We start from the raw sequence: 19,398 nt of genomic DNA on the forward strand, positions 1-19,398 counted from the left end.
AAAAATCAATTCGAATCAGGCAGCGTCCGATCTAACCAATAGAAAGGAGCTCCAAAATGAAAGACTTTTATAGGCAGAAAGGAAGAGGAAGAAGGAAATTATACTAGGCAAAAAAAAATTGAGTTGATTATGGGGGTTACATTCCTTTAGAGGATGGAAGCAGTCTATCAGCAGATAACCTAACTGATACTGATCAGACGATTCCTGATTAACTGGATGAAGCCTCCATTTCTCCATTTAAACACAAATGAAGTCTCTGTTTAGTGACATGGCATTTAGCATAAGACACTCCATTTAGGACCTGTTGTCTTGTTTTTAAGAAGGTATCTCATAAATAATCTTGATACTGAAAATATATGTTAAGGATTTTAGACTTTCCTTGCTTTGCAGATGCAACTTTAAGAAAATAAAGTTACAAAGATCCCTGAGGCAGAATTGGCTGACAGACTCAATTAGGTCTAGTTTCAACATGAGCAGTGGCATGAGGCATGTCCAGTGGAAGCCAGCATCATGATTCAGAGGCCCAGATACAATATGGGGATGAAAGGGCTCCGATTCTCAGCATCACCCAATGTTGCCCCAAATTACTGTGGGCGAAATATCCTTAGGGCGATATCACAAACAAGCAGCACCATGACATCTAGGCCAACGCACAGACCAAATACCTTTCCATGCTCAGGAGTGAGCTGAGATTCCCTGAGAAGTACTACAATGTACTACAACAGCTGTTGGGAGCCCCTGGGCGTCCTGGTTGTCATAGCAGGAGACAGTATCTGGCATCTTTGGGGATGCGTCTTTTCTAGAAAATAAAGCACCTCTGGGACAGGCCCAGCACAGAATTGTTGTGGGCCTGAGAGCTTCTGTGGTTCCTGGGGTTGAGGGTCAGATACAGCCATACTGGGCAAAATCTTCAATAGTCATGAGCTCAAAGGCTGGAGATCTTCCATGGGTGGTGAACACATCCCAGGGCTCAAAGAGGGCAACTGCCTCAGACTTGAACCCAGAGGATCACAGTCAGGGGTGCAGGAAGGTCTGGCAACTGGAGCTGGGGTCAGATTCATAGAGGCATAAGTGTGGTCCATCATTACAACCTCAGGGAGGTTCACAGGGGCCTTGCAATCCCCATCAGAGTCCTTGGGGAATCTTCTCTGAGTCCCAGTGACATTGGGGCAAGTCAGTGGGACATTGTCAGAGAAGTTGTTTGTGATGTTGTCCAGGGATAGCAGGCAAGGGCCAGGGTGCATCGCATTCTCAGGATCCAATGGAGGCCCTAAGGGTTGAAGATCAGGGGCACAACAGCACCCAGAAGCTTCAGCATAAAACTGGTGTCTGGGGCTCAGTGGTTCAGGATTGACCATGAAGAGTCCATTCATAGGGAGGGGCAGAGCCTCAGGGTACTGGGCTGTGTGCGGTGTTCCCACCGAGAGACGCCTCTTGGCCCGGGCCTGGATGCTGGGTCCCCGGGCCCCTTGTTCCCGAGGACGATGACCAGGACCACATCTGCCCATTGAGGGATGAACATCTCGGGCAGAGGGAATCGGGGTCGGTGGTCGGGTGGGGCCAGCCTCCTGGGAAGTGCAGGCGGGGACAAGCCCAGACTGGGCATCAGAGGAAGAACTCTGGGCCGGCAAGGAGCGTGGGGAGGCCAGGCACATTGGGGTGCGACGGCCAGTCCCACCACTAGCGGCCACAGGCCGAGGGGTGCGCGTGGCCCGGCGGGGTGGGAGGTGCCTCAGGCCCAGCAGGGCTCTCCGGGGAGCTTGGGCCTCCCTCCAGGCGCTGAGCTCCCCCTTGTCTGGCGAGGTGGGCTCCGTGTGGTCCACAACAGCCCGGTCCTGCCCGCGCTTCCACAGCTCATAGCGCTCAGGCTGCAGGATGCGCACGAAGGCGTCCATGGAGAAGGTGACCCTGGCCTCCCCGCAGCTGCACTGAGACGCCACTTTGCCATAATCGATCCATCGCGGGGTGGCGAAGTTGATGGCTTCTGCGCAGTTGAAGCCGTGGTTGAAGCCAGAGTGGTAGCCATAGGGAAACGTCACCATGAACTCGCCAGCCTCCTGAGTGATCCGATTGAAGGGGATCCCGTTGTCCTTGAGGACCGTGGGCGAGATGAGAGCCACCTTGTGCCGCAGGAAGGCGTCACAGGCGCGGGCACTGCCCGGGAACAGCTCGGTGGCCAGGCGCTCCAGGCGCCGGCCGTGCTCCGGGGGCACCGCGTACCAGGTTTTGGGCTGCCCGAAGTGCAGGTAGTTGATGCTGTAAAGGTCCATGTCCTCCGTGTGCCAGGCGAAGGTGGTCTTCCACATGCCAAAGTACAGGTAGGGCGTGTTGACGCCCTCGATGACCACGCCGCACTCCTGCTCCAGCAGGTCCTGGATGGTCCCCAGGTGGCCAAGGTTCCACTGTTGAGTGTTTTCCGCAAACAAGGAGCCGCTGATGTCAGCGCCATAAATCGGAGAATCGTACAGGCGGGTTTTCCAATACTTTCGCTCCAAATCCTCAAAATCCGAGTGTGGCGGAGTCCGATACTTTCCGCTGTTTGCCAGTTGGCGATACTCCGCCACTGTCATGGCTTTCTTCTTTTTATGGTATTGAGTAAACACACCTGCCCGCCCGGAGACCACCTGCTGGAGGGGTGTTGCAATTAAGATGTCACTGATATCATCATAGGTCTGCCTGGCTTTCCATTCCTTGGGGGGAATCACCTTGGCCAGGCCTGCGTGGTGTGCCCCTTTGGATTCCATGTACGCAATATATCTAGGGAAATCTTTAAATTCTTCCGTGGTTGGGTGAAAGGTCATGATTGTATAACTTGGGTTCTTAGGCTGCTTCATGGCTGCAATGTAATAAGTGACTCCTGGGGTCTCAGGTATGTTTTAGATACCCAAGGAAGCAGGGGGGTAATATAATACCTTCTCTAGTCTTTCTTTATTAAAAAAAAAAAAAAAAAAAAAAAAAAAAAAAAAAAAAAAGCTGTGTCATGTGAGTGAGGCAGTAGTTGGGACTTGAAATTTTAAACAAGCGAAGTGATATCTCTTCCAGGCTTGCTTGTTCACGGGGTGGGGGATGCCACTCTGGGCAGCATCTCGCGCTGGAAGGAAATAGAGTGTTTCCCAGTAGCGCACGCCCTCTGCACCAAGTCCTGGCTCAGCCTGCGGTTCTGAGGCTTCCTCAGTTGGAGCCGCGCGTCTCTGAGGCTTCTCCTGATGCACCTGCCTCAGTGCATGCGTGGCGCCTCACCTCACTGGAGCAGAGAGCCTCTTCGAGAAAGTTTGAAGGCTAAATCTAAAGGAAAGAGCACAAAATATATGAAAATAAAGGAATGACAAAAGAAACACTAACGTAGCATCAAAATAAACAAAATCAGTCTAGCGACGTTAACTTCAAATTGGAATTTCAGTGCAAAAACTGCACTGTTGGTAGGAATGTAAACTGATGTAGCCACTATGGAAAATAGTATGGAGGGTCCTCAAAAAATTCAATAGAGCTACCATATGATATCTAGCAATCCACTTCCTGGTATATACCTGAAGGAAACTGAAAACAGTATCGAAGATACATCTGTACCCCATGCTTCCTGCAACGTTATTCACAATAGCAAGATATGGACGCACCCCAGTACATATCCATTAATGAATGGATAAGGAAGAAGTGGTGTATATACAATGGAATATTACTCAGCCGTAAGAAAGAATGAGATCCTGCCATTTCCAACCATGTGTATGGACCTAGTGAGTGAACTGTGGTAAAATGAAATAAATCAAAGACAGATACAATATGATGTCACTCACATGTGGAATTTAAGAACCAAAACATATAAACAAACAAAGGAAAAAGAGATATACAAAAAACCAGACTCCTAAATACAGAGAACAAACTGGTGGTCTCCAGAAGGGAGGTGAGTAGGGAGATGGGTGAAATAGGTGATGGGGATTAAAGAGCACACTTACCATGATGAGCACTAAGTAATGCATAGAATTGTTGAGTCATTGGCTAAAACAAGCAAATCAGGAGACTCTAGATGCTGACGAGGATGTGGAGAAACAGGAACCCTCTTGCACTCTTGGTGGGAAAGCGAACTGGTGCAGCTACTCTGGAAAACAGTGTGGAGGTTCCTCAAAAAATTAAAAATAGAACTATCCTATGACCCAGCAATAGCACTGCTAGGAATTTACCCAAGGGATACAGGAGTGCTGATGCAGAGGGGCACTTGTACCCCAACGTTTATAGCAGCACTTTCAATGATGTGCAAAATATGGAAGGAGCCTAAATGTCCATCAACTGATGAATGGATAAAGAAATTGTGGTTAATATACACAATGGAATACTACTTGGCAATGAGAAAGAATAAAATCATGCCATTTGCAGCAATGTGAATGGAACTGGAGGGTATTATGCTAAATGAAATAAGTCAGAGAAACACAGATATTATATGTTTTCACTCATATGTGGATCTTGAGAAACATAACGTATGGGGGAAGGGTAGGGGGAAAAGAAGTTACAGAGAGGGAAGGAGGCAAACCATAAGAGACTCTTAAATACAGAGAACAAAGTGAGGGTTGATGGGGTGTGGGGGAGAGGGGCAAGTGGTGATGGGCATTGAGGAGGGCACTTGTTGGGATGAGGACTGGGTGTTGTATGTAAGCCGATTTGACAATAAACTTATTTTGAAAAAGGATTGTTGAGTCATTGTAATGTACATCTGAAACCAGTATAATACTATATGTTCATTAATCTTTAATAAAAAAATAACTCTCAACCTCCCTATTAAAAAAAAGAAGATGTGATGTGATACACACACACACACACACACACACACACACAAGGGTATACCATTCAGTCCTGAGAAAGATGCAAATCTGGCTTTGGGGACAACGTAGACCTCAAGACATTATGCTAAGTGAAATAAACCAGATAGAGAAAGACAAATACTGCATGGTATCACTTATGTGTGGAATCAACAAATTAAAAAAAAAAAAAAAAGAGTGAAACTTACAGAAACAGAATGTAATAGCAGTTCCTGGGGGTTGGGGGTGAGAAAAATAGGGGGAGGCTGGTAAAAAGCTACAAAATTTCAAGTATAAGATGACTAAGTTCTGAGGATCTAATGTAAACCATGGTGACTCTAGTTCATAAAACTGTGCTGTAGAATTGAAATTTTATGAGAATAGAACTTAAACGTTCTCACCAAAAAATACATTTAAAAAAAGTAAATATGTGAGCTGATTGTTGTATTAATCATCTCGACGGGCGAATCCTCTTACAGTGTGTGTACATGCATCAAATCACCACAATGTTCACTTTCAGTATTTCACAACTCTTAATGTCAATTATACCTCAGTAAAGTTAAGATTAAAAAAAAAAAAAAGGAATTGAGGGCAGCATGAGAGAAAAAAGAGAAACATCTAACTGAACCAAGAATAATGGAGCAAGTTTGTAAATAAATGAGTGAAGCCCTGGGTGAATTAACCTCAAAGGTAAATTAAGGAAAGGAAAACAACGATATGAGCTCAAACAATTTCGAATGAAACATTTTACCCAATAGAAATGATCACCAAGGGCTTGGTGGGGTAGGTATCCTACGCTGTTTCTATTCAGGTTATGATTCCGTGATTCATGAGACCGAGCTCCGCATCGGGCTCCACACCGACAGCTTGGAGCCTACCTGGGATTCTCTCTGTCTCTCTGTCTCTCAAAATAAACAAATAAACTTAAGTAGAAGTGATCACCAAAACCAAAACCTGATTCTAATAAAGACAACTAGAAGTGAAAAGACATAAGCATGAAAAATACAAATAGCCCACATTTTGATAAGAGGACGTACAGCAGAACATCTAGTAGAGGGTTTTTTAAATTATAATTGAATTTTATAAATAACTTGGCGCTACTAACTTTGAAAACTAAAAATGGACCATTTTCTCAAAAGTGCAAATATCCTAGACGGGTTCAAGAAAAAACTAGAATACTTATATATACTAATAAACTTAATAAAAATAAAACAAGTTGTTTAAGTATGACCCATAAAAACCTAATACGCCATTTTACAAGTGGATTCTAACTCTTGCCTCATACAAATTTTCTAGACTATGATATTCAGTTTGTTTGTGAGGCTACCAGCATAACCTGGGAGCCAAACCTAGAGGGACTGACAATGGATACGCGCTCTTTAGGGCCAACAGTATTGAGGGTAAAAGTTGCAAAAGTCTCCAATAAAATTTTACCCCATTTTTACCAGAAACGGCATTAAAAAAAAAAAAAACCACCCACATCATGATAAAGTGTTGCAAGGATGGTTTAAAAACACTACCAGTATTACTGAATACCTTCACAAATCAAATGGAACAATTATCATCTGATGGCATGCAGAAAAATATTTGAAATAACTCAACACCTATTTTATTATTTTAATGCATATTTTTTAAAAATTTTTTTTAACGTTTATTTATTTTTGAGACAGAGAGAGACAAAGCATGAACGGGGAGGGTCAGAGAGAGGGAGACACAGAATCTGAAACAGGCTCCAGGTTCTGAGCTGTCAGCACAGAGCCTGACGCGGGGCTCGAACTCACGGACCGCGAGATCATGACCTGAGCCGAAGTCGGCCGCCCAACCGACTGAGCCACCCAGGCGCCCCAAATGCATATTTTTTTAAAAAAAGGGAAAGAAGTGCCATGATAGAAGCAAAGATTTATGTAAACAACAAAATACAGAACATAAATGCTCATGTTAATTTTACACCGGATGTTCTCAACCTTGATGGGTAAACACTTGAAGCAATCTAGTTAAAACCTAATCATGTTGCATTAAAAGACAAATTATTAAAACTGATGGGTTCAACAAAGTTTTCAGACACAGGTTAGCATAGAGAAATATCTATAGCATTCTGCAACTAGTTAATGCAGGGGTAGTAGTCCAATTCTAGAAACCAGTAGCCAGTTCTAGAAGCCGTCTTAATTCTACTGGATACCAGCCTGCTGAATGCAGGGCTTTTTCCTGAAAATCTATGATTTTTACCAAGAAGTTATTAAGAAGAATATTAACTCCACAAGTCTGAAAACAGTTTAAAAGTAAAACTGGTTTTTTTTTTTTTAAGTTTATTTATTCATTTTGAGAGAAAGAGAAAGAAAGAGAATCCCAAGCCATCAGTGCAGAGCCCGACGCAGGTCTGAATCTCATGAACCTTGAGGTTGTGACTTGAGCTGAAACCAAGAGTCAGACGCTTAACCCACTAAGCTACCCAAGAACCCCTAAAAATAAAACTGTTTTTACTGCCTTCTTTTAACCCAAGGAAATGAGGTCCCAATGTGTAGTTCTCAAATGGAAATATATATAAAACTACAGTCAGCAACTTAAACTTGTAACAGAAAAATAACTCTTGCTCACAAGAGCAAATAGCACAAATAAAGCGACCTACCTTCCACCAACAAAATCCTGATTCCAGCTGAAGGTACTCCAGGGCCTGGAGAGACCTTGTACTACTCTTAGCAGCTCACGTCCAAATGCAGCTCATGTCCTGATGGCTCTGGCTTTATACCCGGCCAGTAGCTGATTTTAATTGTATCAGCGCCCATCTAACGGAATCCTGGGGCTGGGGTCTTAAGTAATCATCCGACTTTGTGTAATCTCTTGTTTGTTTGTTTTTTTTTAAACCAATCTTTAAACAAAGCAAACTAAGGGGCTGAAAATGGAGAGTGGGAAAGTCAAACTATGCAAACATTAAACAAAAGATACCTGTAATTCACATCAAATATATTTATAGGATACAAGAAAGTTGAGAGTTATCAAAGAGAAACACTCACTAGGAAAATGTAACAGTGATGTACTTTATGTGCCTGACCACACAGCACTGGGAAGTAAAGCACACACACAAAGAATAACAATGGAAAATGCTTTTGAATACATATAAAATACTTATAAAAATTTACTGATATAAGGGGTACCTGGGCGGCTTAGTCAGTTAAGCACCCACTCTTGATTTTGGCTCAGGTCATGATCTGACGGTTTTGTGAATGTGAGCCCCATTGGTTGGCTTTGTGCTGACAGCAAGGAGCCTGTTTGGGATTCTCTCTCTCTCCCTCTCTCTCTCTGCCTCTCTCTCTTTGCCTCAAAAATAATGAAACTTTTAAAATATTACTGATATAAGACCACAAAATAAATAGCAATAACATTTCCATGGAACCAACATATTGAGCATAATCTTGACCACAGTGAAAGACAATTGAAAGTCAGCAATAAAAAACTGAACACAACTATATTTATTTGAAAATTAGAAGCCACATAACCCCTACAATAATATCCATATAAAATGCTATTGATTTGTATGTTCAACTCAGTGAAAAACAAAACGGTATTATGCAAGAGAAAAGGAAAAAAAATCAGAATAATGATACCATGATAAATAAACGAAAGGGAAAACGAACACCTGAAAAAATAAAGATGATTAATAAAACGGAAAACTGATACTTTTAAGATGTTTATTTATTTATTTTGAGAAAGAGAAGAGAAAGGAAGTGTGAGTGGAGAGGGGCAGAGAGAGAATTCCAAGCAGGCTCATGTTGTCAGCACAGAGCCTCAAAAGGGGCTGGATTTCGGGAACAATGAGATCACGACCTGAGCCAAAATCAAGGGCAGGGCACAGCTCACTGAGCCACCCAGGTGTCCCAGAAAACAGATACTTTTAGGGAAAAATTAAAAAAAAAAAGTGGCAAATCTGATGAAGGAAAAGAAGTTACTAGGACTGGGACAGGAAACGGATGACCTGAGCCTGGAGCTTCTTCAAATCTTGAAATTAAGGACCCATTAAACCAATAAAGACATTGAGAGTCACCGCAAAGGGGCACAGGAACCACAGGAAAGAGCTCCTAATGGCCAGAACTCAAACAATCTGGCCAACAAAATAATGAAAGTGCTATTGAATGACAACTCAAGGTATAAGATGAATATCTATGAGTCCACACTGGTATAAATGATTAACAAATTGAGAAGGACCAATAAATCTGTCCTGCAGAAGATTCCAGACACATTGCATATACTCCACTCTAAAGGAGGTGAGGATAACAGTCTGCTGCCTGAATGCAGGCTGTGAATACTGACTGCCTTCAGGAGTACAGAGTGGCAAGTGGGGTGGGGATAGTCATTTTACAATGGAGATCGTGAAATGAACATGGTTTCAGCCAAGTCAACACCGAGAGTCATAACTTATGTTGGTAGTATCTGCCCTTGATATAGTGTGACAAAAATGGCACTGTAACTCTGTAATCTTCCTCCAAGGGTAATCATAAATAAAGACGAATTCCAACAGAGAGGCAACCTGCAATATAACTGACTGCTACTCCCCCAAATTGTCAAGTTTCTATATAAGCATTTTTGTGAAAAACAAGGAAGTTCTAGTAAATAACATTGGTATTCATTCATTCATTGAACTAATGTATCATTGAAATGAAGCCATTAATACTAGGGGGAAATGGGAGTGGGAGGGGTTGGGAGGAATGGGAACTCTTTGAACTACCTGCTCGATTTTTCAGAAATCTAAAACTGTTCTAAAAAAGGAAAGTATTACTAAATATAATAAAATAACATAAACAAGAGAAGACACCAATAAGTGATATTCAAATGAAAAATATTAGAAATATAATCTAGATTTTTCAAACAGTCTACAAAACACAACACAAATCAAATGATTTCATGAATCACTATAGGTCTTAATAGTTTTAGAACAGAAAGCAGGGGGGGGTTCCTTTTAATGTTTTAAAACCATGAACTATGTGCTTACAGAAATGTATAAAGCTTATATGTTCTGTTAACAAATAACTATAGAGCAAGCACCACCCAGGTCAAGAAAATAAAACCTCACCAGACACCCAGGAACGTGACTTGTCCGTCCCCTCTGGTATTACTGCCCCAACTGCCTTTGACACTAATCCTATCCTGACACTGGGCGTAGTAATTTTGGTAAACAACATAAAATTAAAATTGTGCCCATTTTTGAAAACTTTATTTAACCTTATTCATATCAATACAATCCTACTTTGTGTGCCTTAATGTACCCTTCTGTGTATTTTTTTGATCATTTTGATGTTGTCGCCCATCGCGGGACTCTGTTCTGTTTCAGGGCAGTCGTGGGTTCAGCCATATAAACGTTTACACTGTCGAGGGGCCTCTGAGTCGCCTCCACCCTTGGCCTCTTACAGTGTTGCTCCGAAAATTCTCACACACGTTCATTGGAGCACACACGTGCATTCATACCTAAAAATCACTTTCTTGGTCACAGAACGTGAATTCAAACCTTGTCCTGCCAAACTGTTTTTGGAGAGTTTTTACCAATTTACACACTCACTAGCTGCATATGAGGATGCTTGTGGTTCCTCACTTTTGCAAACCTTCGATGATTTATCAGCCTTCTTATTTTAGCTAATCAGATGGCCGTGCAGGAGTATCCCATTATGATTTGTGTTTCCCAGGGGATCACTAAAGAGGGAGAGAGATTTTTTTCTTTAGTATATTGTCCAATTGGATATGCTCTTTGGTTAAGTGCCTAATCAAGCATTTTCTCCATTTTTCTGCTGGGTTGTCAGTTTTTCTTTGAAGTAGTTCTTTATATATTCTGGATATTATCTCTGCATTGGATATGAGTAATACGGTATCTGTTTCCTCTCCCTGATTTGCCTTTTCATGCTCTCTTTCATATCTTTTGATGAATAGAAGTCCCTCTTTACAACTAATAGGGCATATATTATTAAAAAGTAGCTAGCTAATGCATAGGGAGATTACCAATGCCAGACATGTTCAAAATAGTCTGCATAGAATAATTAATTTTTTTAACATTTATTTATTTTTGAAATACAGAGAGAGACAGAGCACGAGTAGGGGAGGAGGAGACACAGAATCTGAAGCAGGTTCCAGGCTCTGAGCTGTCAGCACAGAGCCTGACGAGGGGCTCAAACCCACAAACCGTGAGATCATGACATAAGCCAGTCAGAAGCTTAACTGACTGAGCCACCCAGGCGCTCCTAGAATTATTGGTTTAATTTTCATAACGACCCTTCCAGGGAAGTCCTCCTCCTCATCCTCATGTTGGCCGGGTGAGGAAACTGAGTCAAGGAGACATTAGGCAAACTTCTTAAGGTTACAGATCTAGCAAGTGGTGGAGTCAGATATTCAAAGAATCTCCGAGATTATTCCTTGAAAGGAGGACAAAGAAGTCTGACTTCTCCACTATGAGGCTGTGATAAGTTGCAATGAACAAACACATCTGTAGACGAGATAGATGAGGCCAGACACGCATACTGTGTTACTGGGAATCTCTATATAATGGGGAGGGAACACCAAACTGGGGGTGGGGGAGAATGGACTATTTTTGAGAGGAAAAAAAAAAATAGTAGAGCTCTACCTCACACCACTTACATAAATTTGAGGTGGACTGCAGGCTGAAGAATCAAAACAGAGCTTGACGACTAACAGAAAACATACTGAAGAATTTGTCTTTTTGAACTCAGGGTGGAAAAAAAGGCCTTAAAGAACCAAAAGCACCACGGTGGCAGTGTCTGATATACTTAACTCATTCCAATGTAATGACTCTGATGGTTAGTTTTATGCATGGACTTGATTGGGCTCAGAGCTGCCCACAGTAGCTGCTAAAGAAATTATTCCTGGGTGTGTCTGCGTGGGTGTCTCAGGAAGAGATTAGCATTTGCATCAGTAAACCGAGTAAAGATCACTTTCAGCCACACAGGTGAGCTGATCCAAGTCATCAAGTGCTGGAACAGAATGAAAGAAGAAGAAAGGCCAATGCAGCCTCTCGGTTTGAGCTGACACAGCGTCTTTGCCTGCCCTGGGACATCAGACATAGGGCCTCTGGTTCCCAGGTGTTTGGCCAGTGAAAATTGGTGGTGGAGAACCTCGCCAAAGTGGAGCTGGGAGCTTTTGGCAGGGGGAGCTCTCATGTCAATTTCGGACCCAACAGGAAGAGACAGACTCAACCTTACGTGGACTTGATCTTGCAGGTGGCTACTACTAGATAATAGCTGGAGGAAGAGGTGCTTTCCTCATCTCGGGCAACAGCTCAGCCAATGAAAAACCAGCACATTTGAAACTCCCACTTCACTGCAGTGGACATTTAATTTAAAAGAGCCTTCCCAACTTACCCCTGGTCTCCTTAAAAAAGCATATGTGTCCTTTGTTCCCCGGACTCACGTACAGTTTTGCCCCAGCTTTTTTGTCTCGCGCACAGCGAGATCACGACCTGAGCAGAAGTCAAGAGTTAGATGCTTAACCAAATGAGCCACCCAGAGACCCTTACTGTTTTTTTTTTTTTTTTTTACTTTTAAGTGTGATGGGACCCAGACTCAGACTTCTACCATTGGCTCCCAGATTCTCAGGCCATTGGACTCATGCTGAGTTACATCACCATATTTCTGGTTGTCAGGCTTGCAGAACATTAATCTAGAAAATCACTGGATTTCTTGGCCTCTGCAACCATGTGAACCAATTCCTATAATAAGAGCTCCTCTTATATGTATCTCTATATATTCTATTGGTTCAGTTTACCTTTAGAACCCTAATTCAACGATATAAAAACAATTAAAAATTACATTCTAGGAAATTGTCATCATGCCAAAAACAAACAAACAAACAAACAAACAAACAAACCACCAACCCCACAATGAATTAGTATCCTGAATATCACAAAACCTCCACAAAGGCAAAAAACAAACAAACAAAAAACTACAAAAAAACAAAACAAAACAATCCCCTAGCCCCCCAAAGAGGGCAAAACCTCAGATTAGGCAATATTAACAAATTATATCCAAATGGCTAGTATGAAAATATGTGCAGAGTTCCTAGCAATCAGGCAAACACAATGAGATTCTAGTTTTTACTCATTTATATTAGGAGGCATAAATGCATGTGATTTTTAAGAATGGGCCAAGATAGGGGCGCCTGGGTGGCGCAGTCGGTTGAGCGTCCGACTTCAGCCAGGTCACGATCTCGCGGTCCGTGAGTTCGAGCCCCGCGTCGGGGCTCTGGGCTGATGGCTCAGAACCTGGAGCCTGTTTCCGATTCTGTGTCTCCCTCTCTCTCTGCCCCTCCCCCGTTCATGCTCTGTCTCTCTCTGTCCCCCCCAAAAAATAAATAAATGTTGAAAAAAAAAAATTGGGAAAAAAAAAAAAAAAAAGAATGGGCCAAGATATAGAGAAGCTAGAACTCCCTCACTGCTAGTGGAGATATAAATTGGAAGCCAATCTGACTGTTCTAGGAAAGTTGAAAATGATCATTAAATACAACATAGTATTTCTATTTCTTTATACAAAGCTGTTCAGGAAAGCGTTGTTTGAATTCACAAAGATTTGGAAATAATCCTGTTGTCCATCAGAAGGGGAGTGAATAAGATAAAAATTGACAACAGATCTCGTTTAATTTGTTGGACTAAGACCTATATAAAGCAATGTCTTCAGAGCTTGTAAATGTAATATTGAATTTTTAAAACCTAACGGGGGGTGCCTGGGTGGCTCAGTGGGTTAAACATCTGACTTCAGCTCAGGTCATGATCTCGCAGTCTGTGGGTTCGAGCCCCCACATCGGGCTCTGTGCTGACAGCTCAGAGCCTGGAGCCTGCTTCGGATTCCATGTCTCCCTCTCTCTCTGCCCCTCGCCCGCTCGTGCTCTGCCTCTGTCTCTCAAAAATGAATAAACGTTAAAAAAAATAAAAAATAAAAACATGATGGGATAAGTTGATAAGACCATGCACACCATATTACCTGTGGCTGCATATACTTTTGTCTATAAACTTGAATATACACTGAATTCACCATTGTTCTCTCTCAGAGGTTAAGAAATGTCTAGAAGAGATCATGGCAGTGAGAACAAAAGTGGCAATTTATGTAATTGTTATGATAAATGCCCCTTGCTTTACCAAGATTGAGCATAGGAAAACCTTAGTGGACATGAGAGACAGCTGGAGATGGGTGTCTTTTACTGAGAAGAGTAGTCAACACTGAGTGTCTACACTGAGGGTGTCGCCACGAAATGAAATAGGATTGTGAATAAAACTGCTTGCAGAAGCCCCTTCAATACCACCCTCGGCTCCCAGTCCTTTCAAGAAGACTAGTTTAGGGGCACTTGGGTGGTTCGGTCAGTTGAGCGTCAGTCTGTTTATTTTGGCTCAGGTCATGATCTCATGGTTCATAAGATCGAGTCCTGTGTCCGCTCTGCACCGACAGCTTTGACCCTGCTTGAGATTCTCTCTCTCACTCTCTGCCCCTTCTCTTCTCTTGCTCTCTCTCTCTCTCAAACAAACAAACAAACATTAAAAAGCTTAGAAAAGTTTATTGAGTACGCTGAACAACATTCTTAATATTTCTTGTCCTTATTGAGCAAGGCAAATTAAAACAAATATGTGAAAATAACTGGCTGAAAACAGAGGAATGCCAATGGGAACGATATTTTCTGGAAATCAGCTTTGTTTCTTCCCCTTTAAGACCCAACCCTTTTTTGAGCTTATGCTAAGCTGCCCGGTACATCTATCTGCCAGAGAAGAGTTTGTAAGATTCCTGAAACATAATGAGAATCTCAATTCCTAACATTTAAAATAGGAACATGAGCCAGGGATTGCCCTTGAAATTTTCAGAATTCTTGCATTCCCCTACATTGCTGTATCCACAACTGATCTCAATTGAAGGACCAAAAAAAACCCCTCAAGCTCTCAGTAATGCGTTACACCGAAGTGTCTTCGTTGCTTATGTAAGATACGCTGTGGGTCCAGTTGCTCTCTAGGGCTGCTCTCTTTCAGATGCTTTCAGTCCGCTTCCATCCGGGGCTTCCACCCCCACCCCCGTCCCCCCCGCCGTCACCCACTGTACCAGGTGTCCCTGAGCTCAGCTTCCCAAGCCCAGCATTCCAGAGTCTACTTCCATTTCCTGTCACATTAGGAAAGACCAAGGTGCCCAGCTGCACGGTGTAGAATGAGACACATGTTCCTGCATCAGAATTCCCACCCAACACTATGTTCTCATTACTCTTGCCTTCGGGGGTACGTGGGGCTTCCAATGCCAGAGCTTTCGTGATGTTCTTAGGGGAGAGCTGGAGGGAGGGGAGAGGCCCTTTGCTTCTCTGAAATGTTTCCTTCTGTACCCAACCCTCACTTGCAATTTCCAAGACTGATTCTGAGTTTTTCCACTCGTGTGTATTTTCAATTCTGACATCGAAATAACCATTGACTCTCACCACTATTGTTTGGACTTTCTAACTACTCCTGCCCCCACATTGTCACACCACAACTCAGTTCGCTGCTTAAATCCATAAATCTCAGCATGTCAAGGGCTGTGTCAAACTTCCAATGCCTTCTCCTGTCAAGGTGAAAAAACCCTGATACTTTACATGAGCTACAAGGGCCTCATACCCTACACCTTGCCTCTCTCTTTCTTCCTCTGTATGCCCAGACACAAATGAGCTTCCTCTCCATTCCTGAGAAAACAGAAGTTCCATGTTGGGTCTATTCCACTTACTGTTTCCTCTAAGTGGAAATCAGCTCTGGATGCAGCTTCCTTTTTGTTAGTTGGGTCTTGGCAGAGGTCTCCTGCTCAATGAAACTCTCTGTGATTCCTCCAACCTAGGCCAGCCCTGCCCAGTGTGTTCCAGCATCCCACCCCTTTCCTGTCTTCACAGCACATGTTAACAAGTAGAATTCTCTTGTCCATTTCTTTGTGCACATGTCTCCTGGGATGAGTCAATGAATGGGCCATGCAAAGTATTGAAAACGCAGTGCAGACTTGGGGAGAAGGTCTTGGGATGGGGCACTTTGGTCCCCTGCATGCTCACCTCCCAGCAGCTGTGGTCCTACTGCCCAGAAAAGTACCAGGTGACTTCCATCATGTCACCCTTAAGATAGGGCTGCAAGCCAAATCCCCTCACCCACCCGGTCAGCTCATACCCAATAACCATCTGCCAAATTGCTTCCTCATCAACATCACGCAATGCAGCCAGCCAACAAAAATCAGCCTTGCTTGAAATGTTCTGATATAATTATCAAGAAAAGTGCAGAAAAGAAACCTCAACCCCTCAATTATTTGAATGCACAATATTTATTAGAAACAAATTTTAGATTTTAACATTGTGGTTACCTTTAATACATTTGTGAACAAATACTGGCCATAACACATTTTGAATACATCCAAGACTCAGAAAGATCATAAATTATGTTCTGAGTCTCTACTGACCCATTTGATCAAAACGGCCTTGTTTTGCAAGAAAGGGGGGAAGGGGTAGGGTTGGAGAAAAGGCAGGGAGATTGGAGGAGAATCAAAACCCAGAAGCATTGGCCCAGAGGAGTCTGGGGAAGATTATGCTCTCATGACCTCAGCAGGACCTAGCTTACAGAGACACAAGAGTGTCTAGTGGATGAAACCTCAGTTGGCAACACAGGAATTAGCAGTGTCCAAAGACACTCCAGAGTCTGGCAGGAAGAACAAACTATGGCGAACATGATAAAGAACATGGACTCAACGCATCAGTGGCAACATCACTGGCCTCTGAAGACCAGTAACCTGCAGGCTGGCCCAAAGCTCTGATGTAAATGTGGTGGGTCTCAAGGAGCCTCCACACACAAGAGCAGTAGGTTACAACATTATCCCCTGGGCTTAGGGGAAAAGGGCACAACTGTACCCAGAAGCCTCCGCAGGTTGCTGGAGCCCAGGGCTCAGTGGTACAGGGTTGTCCACTGAGGGTTCATCCACAGGACCGGGCAGAGCCTCAGGGTACTGGGCTGTGTGTGTTGTTCCCACCGAGAGACGCCTCTTGGCCCGGGCCTGGATGCTGGGTCCCCGGGCCCCTTGTTCCCGAGGACGACGACCAGGACCACATCTGCCCATTGAGGGATGAACATCTCGGGCAGAGGGAATCGGGGTCGGTGGTCGGGTGGGGCCAGCCTCCTGGGAAGTGCAGGCGGGGACAAGCCCAGACTGGGCATCAGAGGAAGAACTCTGGGCCGGCAAGGAGCGTGGGGAGGCCAGGCACATTGGGGTGCGACGGCCAGTCCCACCACTAGCGGCCACAGGCCGAGGGGTGCGCGTGGCCCGGCGGGGTGGGAGGTGCCTCAGGCCCAGCAGGGCTCTCCGGGGAGCTTGGGCCTCCCTCCAGGCGCTGAGCTCCCCCTTGTCTGGCGAGGTGGGCTCCGTGTGGTCCACAACAGCCCGGTCCTGCCCGCGCTTCCACAGCTCATAGCGCTCAGGCTGCAGGATGCGCACGAAGGCGTCCATGGAGAAGGTGACCCTGGCCTCCCCGCAGCTGCACTGAGACGCCACTTTGCCATAATCGATCCATCGCGGGGTGGCGAAGTTGATGGCTTCTGCGCAGTTGAAGCCGTGGTTGAAGCCAGAGTGGTAGCCATAGGGAAACGTCACCATGAACTCGCCAGCCTCCTGAGTGATCCGATTGAAGGGGATCCCGTTGTCCTTGAGGACCGTGGGCGAGATGAGAGCCACCTTGTGCCGCAGGAAGGCGTCACAGGCGCGGGCACTGCCCGGGAACAGCTCGGTGGCCAGGCGCTCCAGGCGCCGGCCGTGCTCCGGGGGCACCGCGTACCAGGTTTTGGGCTGCCCGAAGTGCAGGTAGTTGATGCTGTAAAGGTCCATGTCCTCCGTGTGCCAGGCGAAGGTGGTCTTCCACATGCCAAAGTACAGGTAGGGCGTGTTGACGCCCTCGATGACCACGCCGCACTCCTGCTCCAGCAGGTCCTGGATGGTCCCCAGGTGGCCAAGGTTCCACTGTTGAGTGTTTTCCGCAAACAAGGAGCCGCTGATGTCAGCGCCATAAATCGGAGAATCGTACAGGCGGGTTTTCCAATACTTTCGCTCCAAATCCTCAAAATCCGAGTGTGGCGGAGTCCGATACTTTCCGCTGTTTGCCAGTTGGCGATACTCCGCCACTGTCATGGCTTTCTTCTTTTTATGGTATTGAGTAAACACACCTGCCCGCCCGGAGACCACCTGCTGGAGGGGTGTTGCAATTAAGATGTCACTGATATCATCATAGGTCTGCCTGGCTTTCCATTCCTTGGGGGGAATCACCTTGGCCAGGCCTGCGTGGTGTGCCCCTTTGGATTCCATGTACGCAATATATCTAGGGAAATCTTTAAATTCTTCCGTGGTTGGGTGAAAGGTCATGATTGTATAACTTGGGTTCTTAGGCTGCTTCATGGCTGCAATGTAATAAGTGACTCCTGGGGTCTCAGGTATGTTTTAGATACCCAAGGAAGCAGGGGGGTAATATAATACCTTCTCTAGTCTTTCTTTATTAAAAAAAAAAAAAAAAAAAAAAAAAAAAAAAAAAAAAAAGCTGTGTCATGTGAGTGAGGCAGTAGTTGGGACTTGAAATTTTAAACAAGCGAAGTGATATCTCTTCCAGGCTTGCTTGTTCACGGGGTGGGGGATGCCACTCTGGGCAGCATCTCGCGCTGGAAGGAAATAGAGTGTTTCCCAGTAGCGCACGCCCTCTGCACCAAGTCCTGGCTCAGCCTGCGGTTCTGAGGCTTCCTCAGTTGGAGCCGCGCGTCTCTGAGGCTTCTCCTGATGCACCTGCCTCAGTGCATGCGTGGCGCCTCACCTCACTGGAGCAGAGAGCCTCTTCGAGAAAGTTTGAAGGCTAAATCTAAAGGAAAGAGCACAAAATATATGAAAATAAAGGAATGACAAAAGAAACACTAACGTAGCATCAAAATAAACAAAATCAGTCTAGCGACGTTAACTTCAAATTGGAATTTCAGTGCAAAAACTGCACTGTTGGTAGGAATGTAAACTGATGTAGCCACTATGGAAAATAGTATGGAGGGTCCTCAAAAAATTCAATAGAGCTACCATATGATATCTAGCAATCCACTTCCTGGTATATACCTGAAGGAAACTGAAAACAGTATCGAAGATACATCTGTACCCCATGCTTCCTGCAACGTTATTCACAATAGCAAGATATGGACGCACCCCAGTACATATCCATTAATGAATGGATAAGGAAGAAGTGGTGTATATACAATGGAATATTACTCAGCCGTAAGAAAGAATGAGATCCTGCCATTTCCAACCATGTGTATGGACCTAGTGAGTGAACTGTGGTAAAATGAAATAAATCAAAGACAGATACAATATGATGTCACTCACATGTGGAATTTAAGAACCAAAACATATAAACAAACAAAGGAAAAAGAGATATACAAAAAACCAGACTCCTAAATACAGAGAACAAACTGGTGGTCTCCAGAAGGGAGGTGAGTAGGGAGATGGGTGAAATAGGTGATGGGGATTAAAGAGCACACTTACCATGATGAGCACTAAGTAATGCATAGAATTGTTGAGTCATTGGCTAAAACAAGCAAATCAGGAGACTCTAGATGCTGACGAGGATGTGGAGA

The 19,398-nt window shown here is 44.3% G+C and overlaps 2 protein-coding genes across 2 annotated transcripts; both read right to left on the reverse strand.

Annotated features, from left to right (window-relative positions):
- Positions 1-882: 882 nt before the first annotated feature.
- On the reverse strand, positions 883-3,624 carry LOC125177300 (lysine-specific demethylase 4D-like). The gene is made up of 3 exons (XM_047879467.1): positions 3,615-3,624; positions 1,089-2,857; positions 883-993 (listed from the first exon to the last, which is right to left on the reverse strand). The coding sequence occupies exons 1-3, from the start codon at positions 3,622-3,624 to the stop codon at positions 883-885; spliced, it is 1,890 nt and encodes a 629-aa protein (XP_047735423.1).
- A 12,435-nt stretch (positions 3,625-16,059) lies between these two features.
- On the reverse strand, positions 16,060-18,980 carry LOC125177301 (lysine-specific demethylase 4D-like). The gene is made up of 2 exons (XM_047879468.1): positions 18,971-18,980; positions 16,060-18,213 (listed from the first exon to the last, which is right to left on the reverse strand). The coding sequence occupies exons 1-2, from the start codon at positions 18,978-18,980 to the stop codon at positions 16,634-16,636; spliced, it is 1,590 nt and encodes a 529-aa protein (XP_047735424.1). The 3' UTR covers positions 16,060-16,633.
- Positions 18,981-19,398: the final 418 nt, after the last annotated feature.

This window comes from Prionailurus viverrinus, chromosome D1 (assembly GCF_022837055.1).
Source record: "Prionailurus viverrinus isolate Anna chromosome D1, UM_Priviv_1.0, whole genome shotgun sequence".
Lineage (NCBI taxonomy): Eukaryota > Metazoa > Chordata > Mammalia > Carnivora > Felidae > Prionailurus > Prionailurus viverrinus.

What these genes read in the sequence shown, in the direction of transcription:
- LOC125177300 (XM_047879467.1), bottom strand. An exon ending in CTGTGAACCTCCCTGAGGTT is followed by an intron (nt 994 to 1,088) that starts GTAATGATGGAC and finishes TCTGGGTTCAAG; the next exon opens with TCTGAGGCAGTTGCCCTCTT.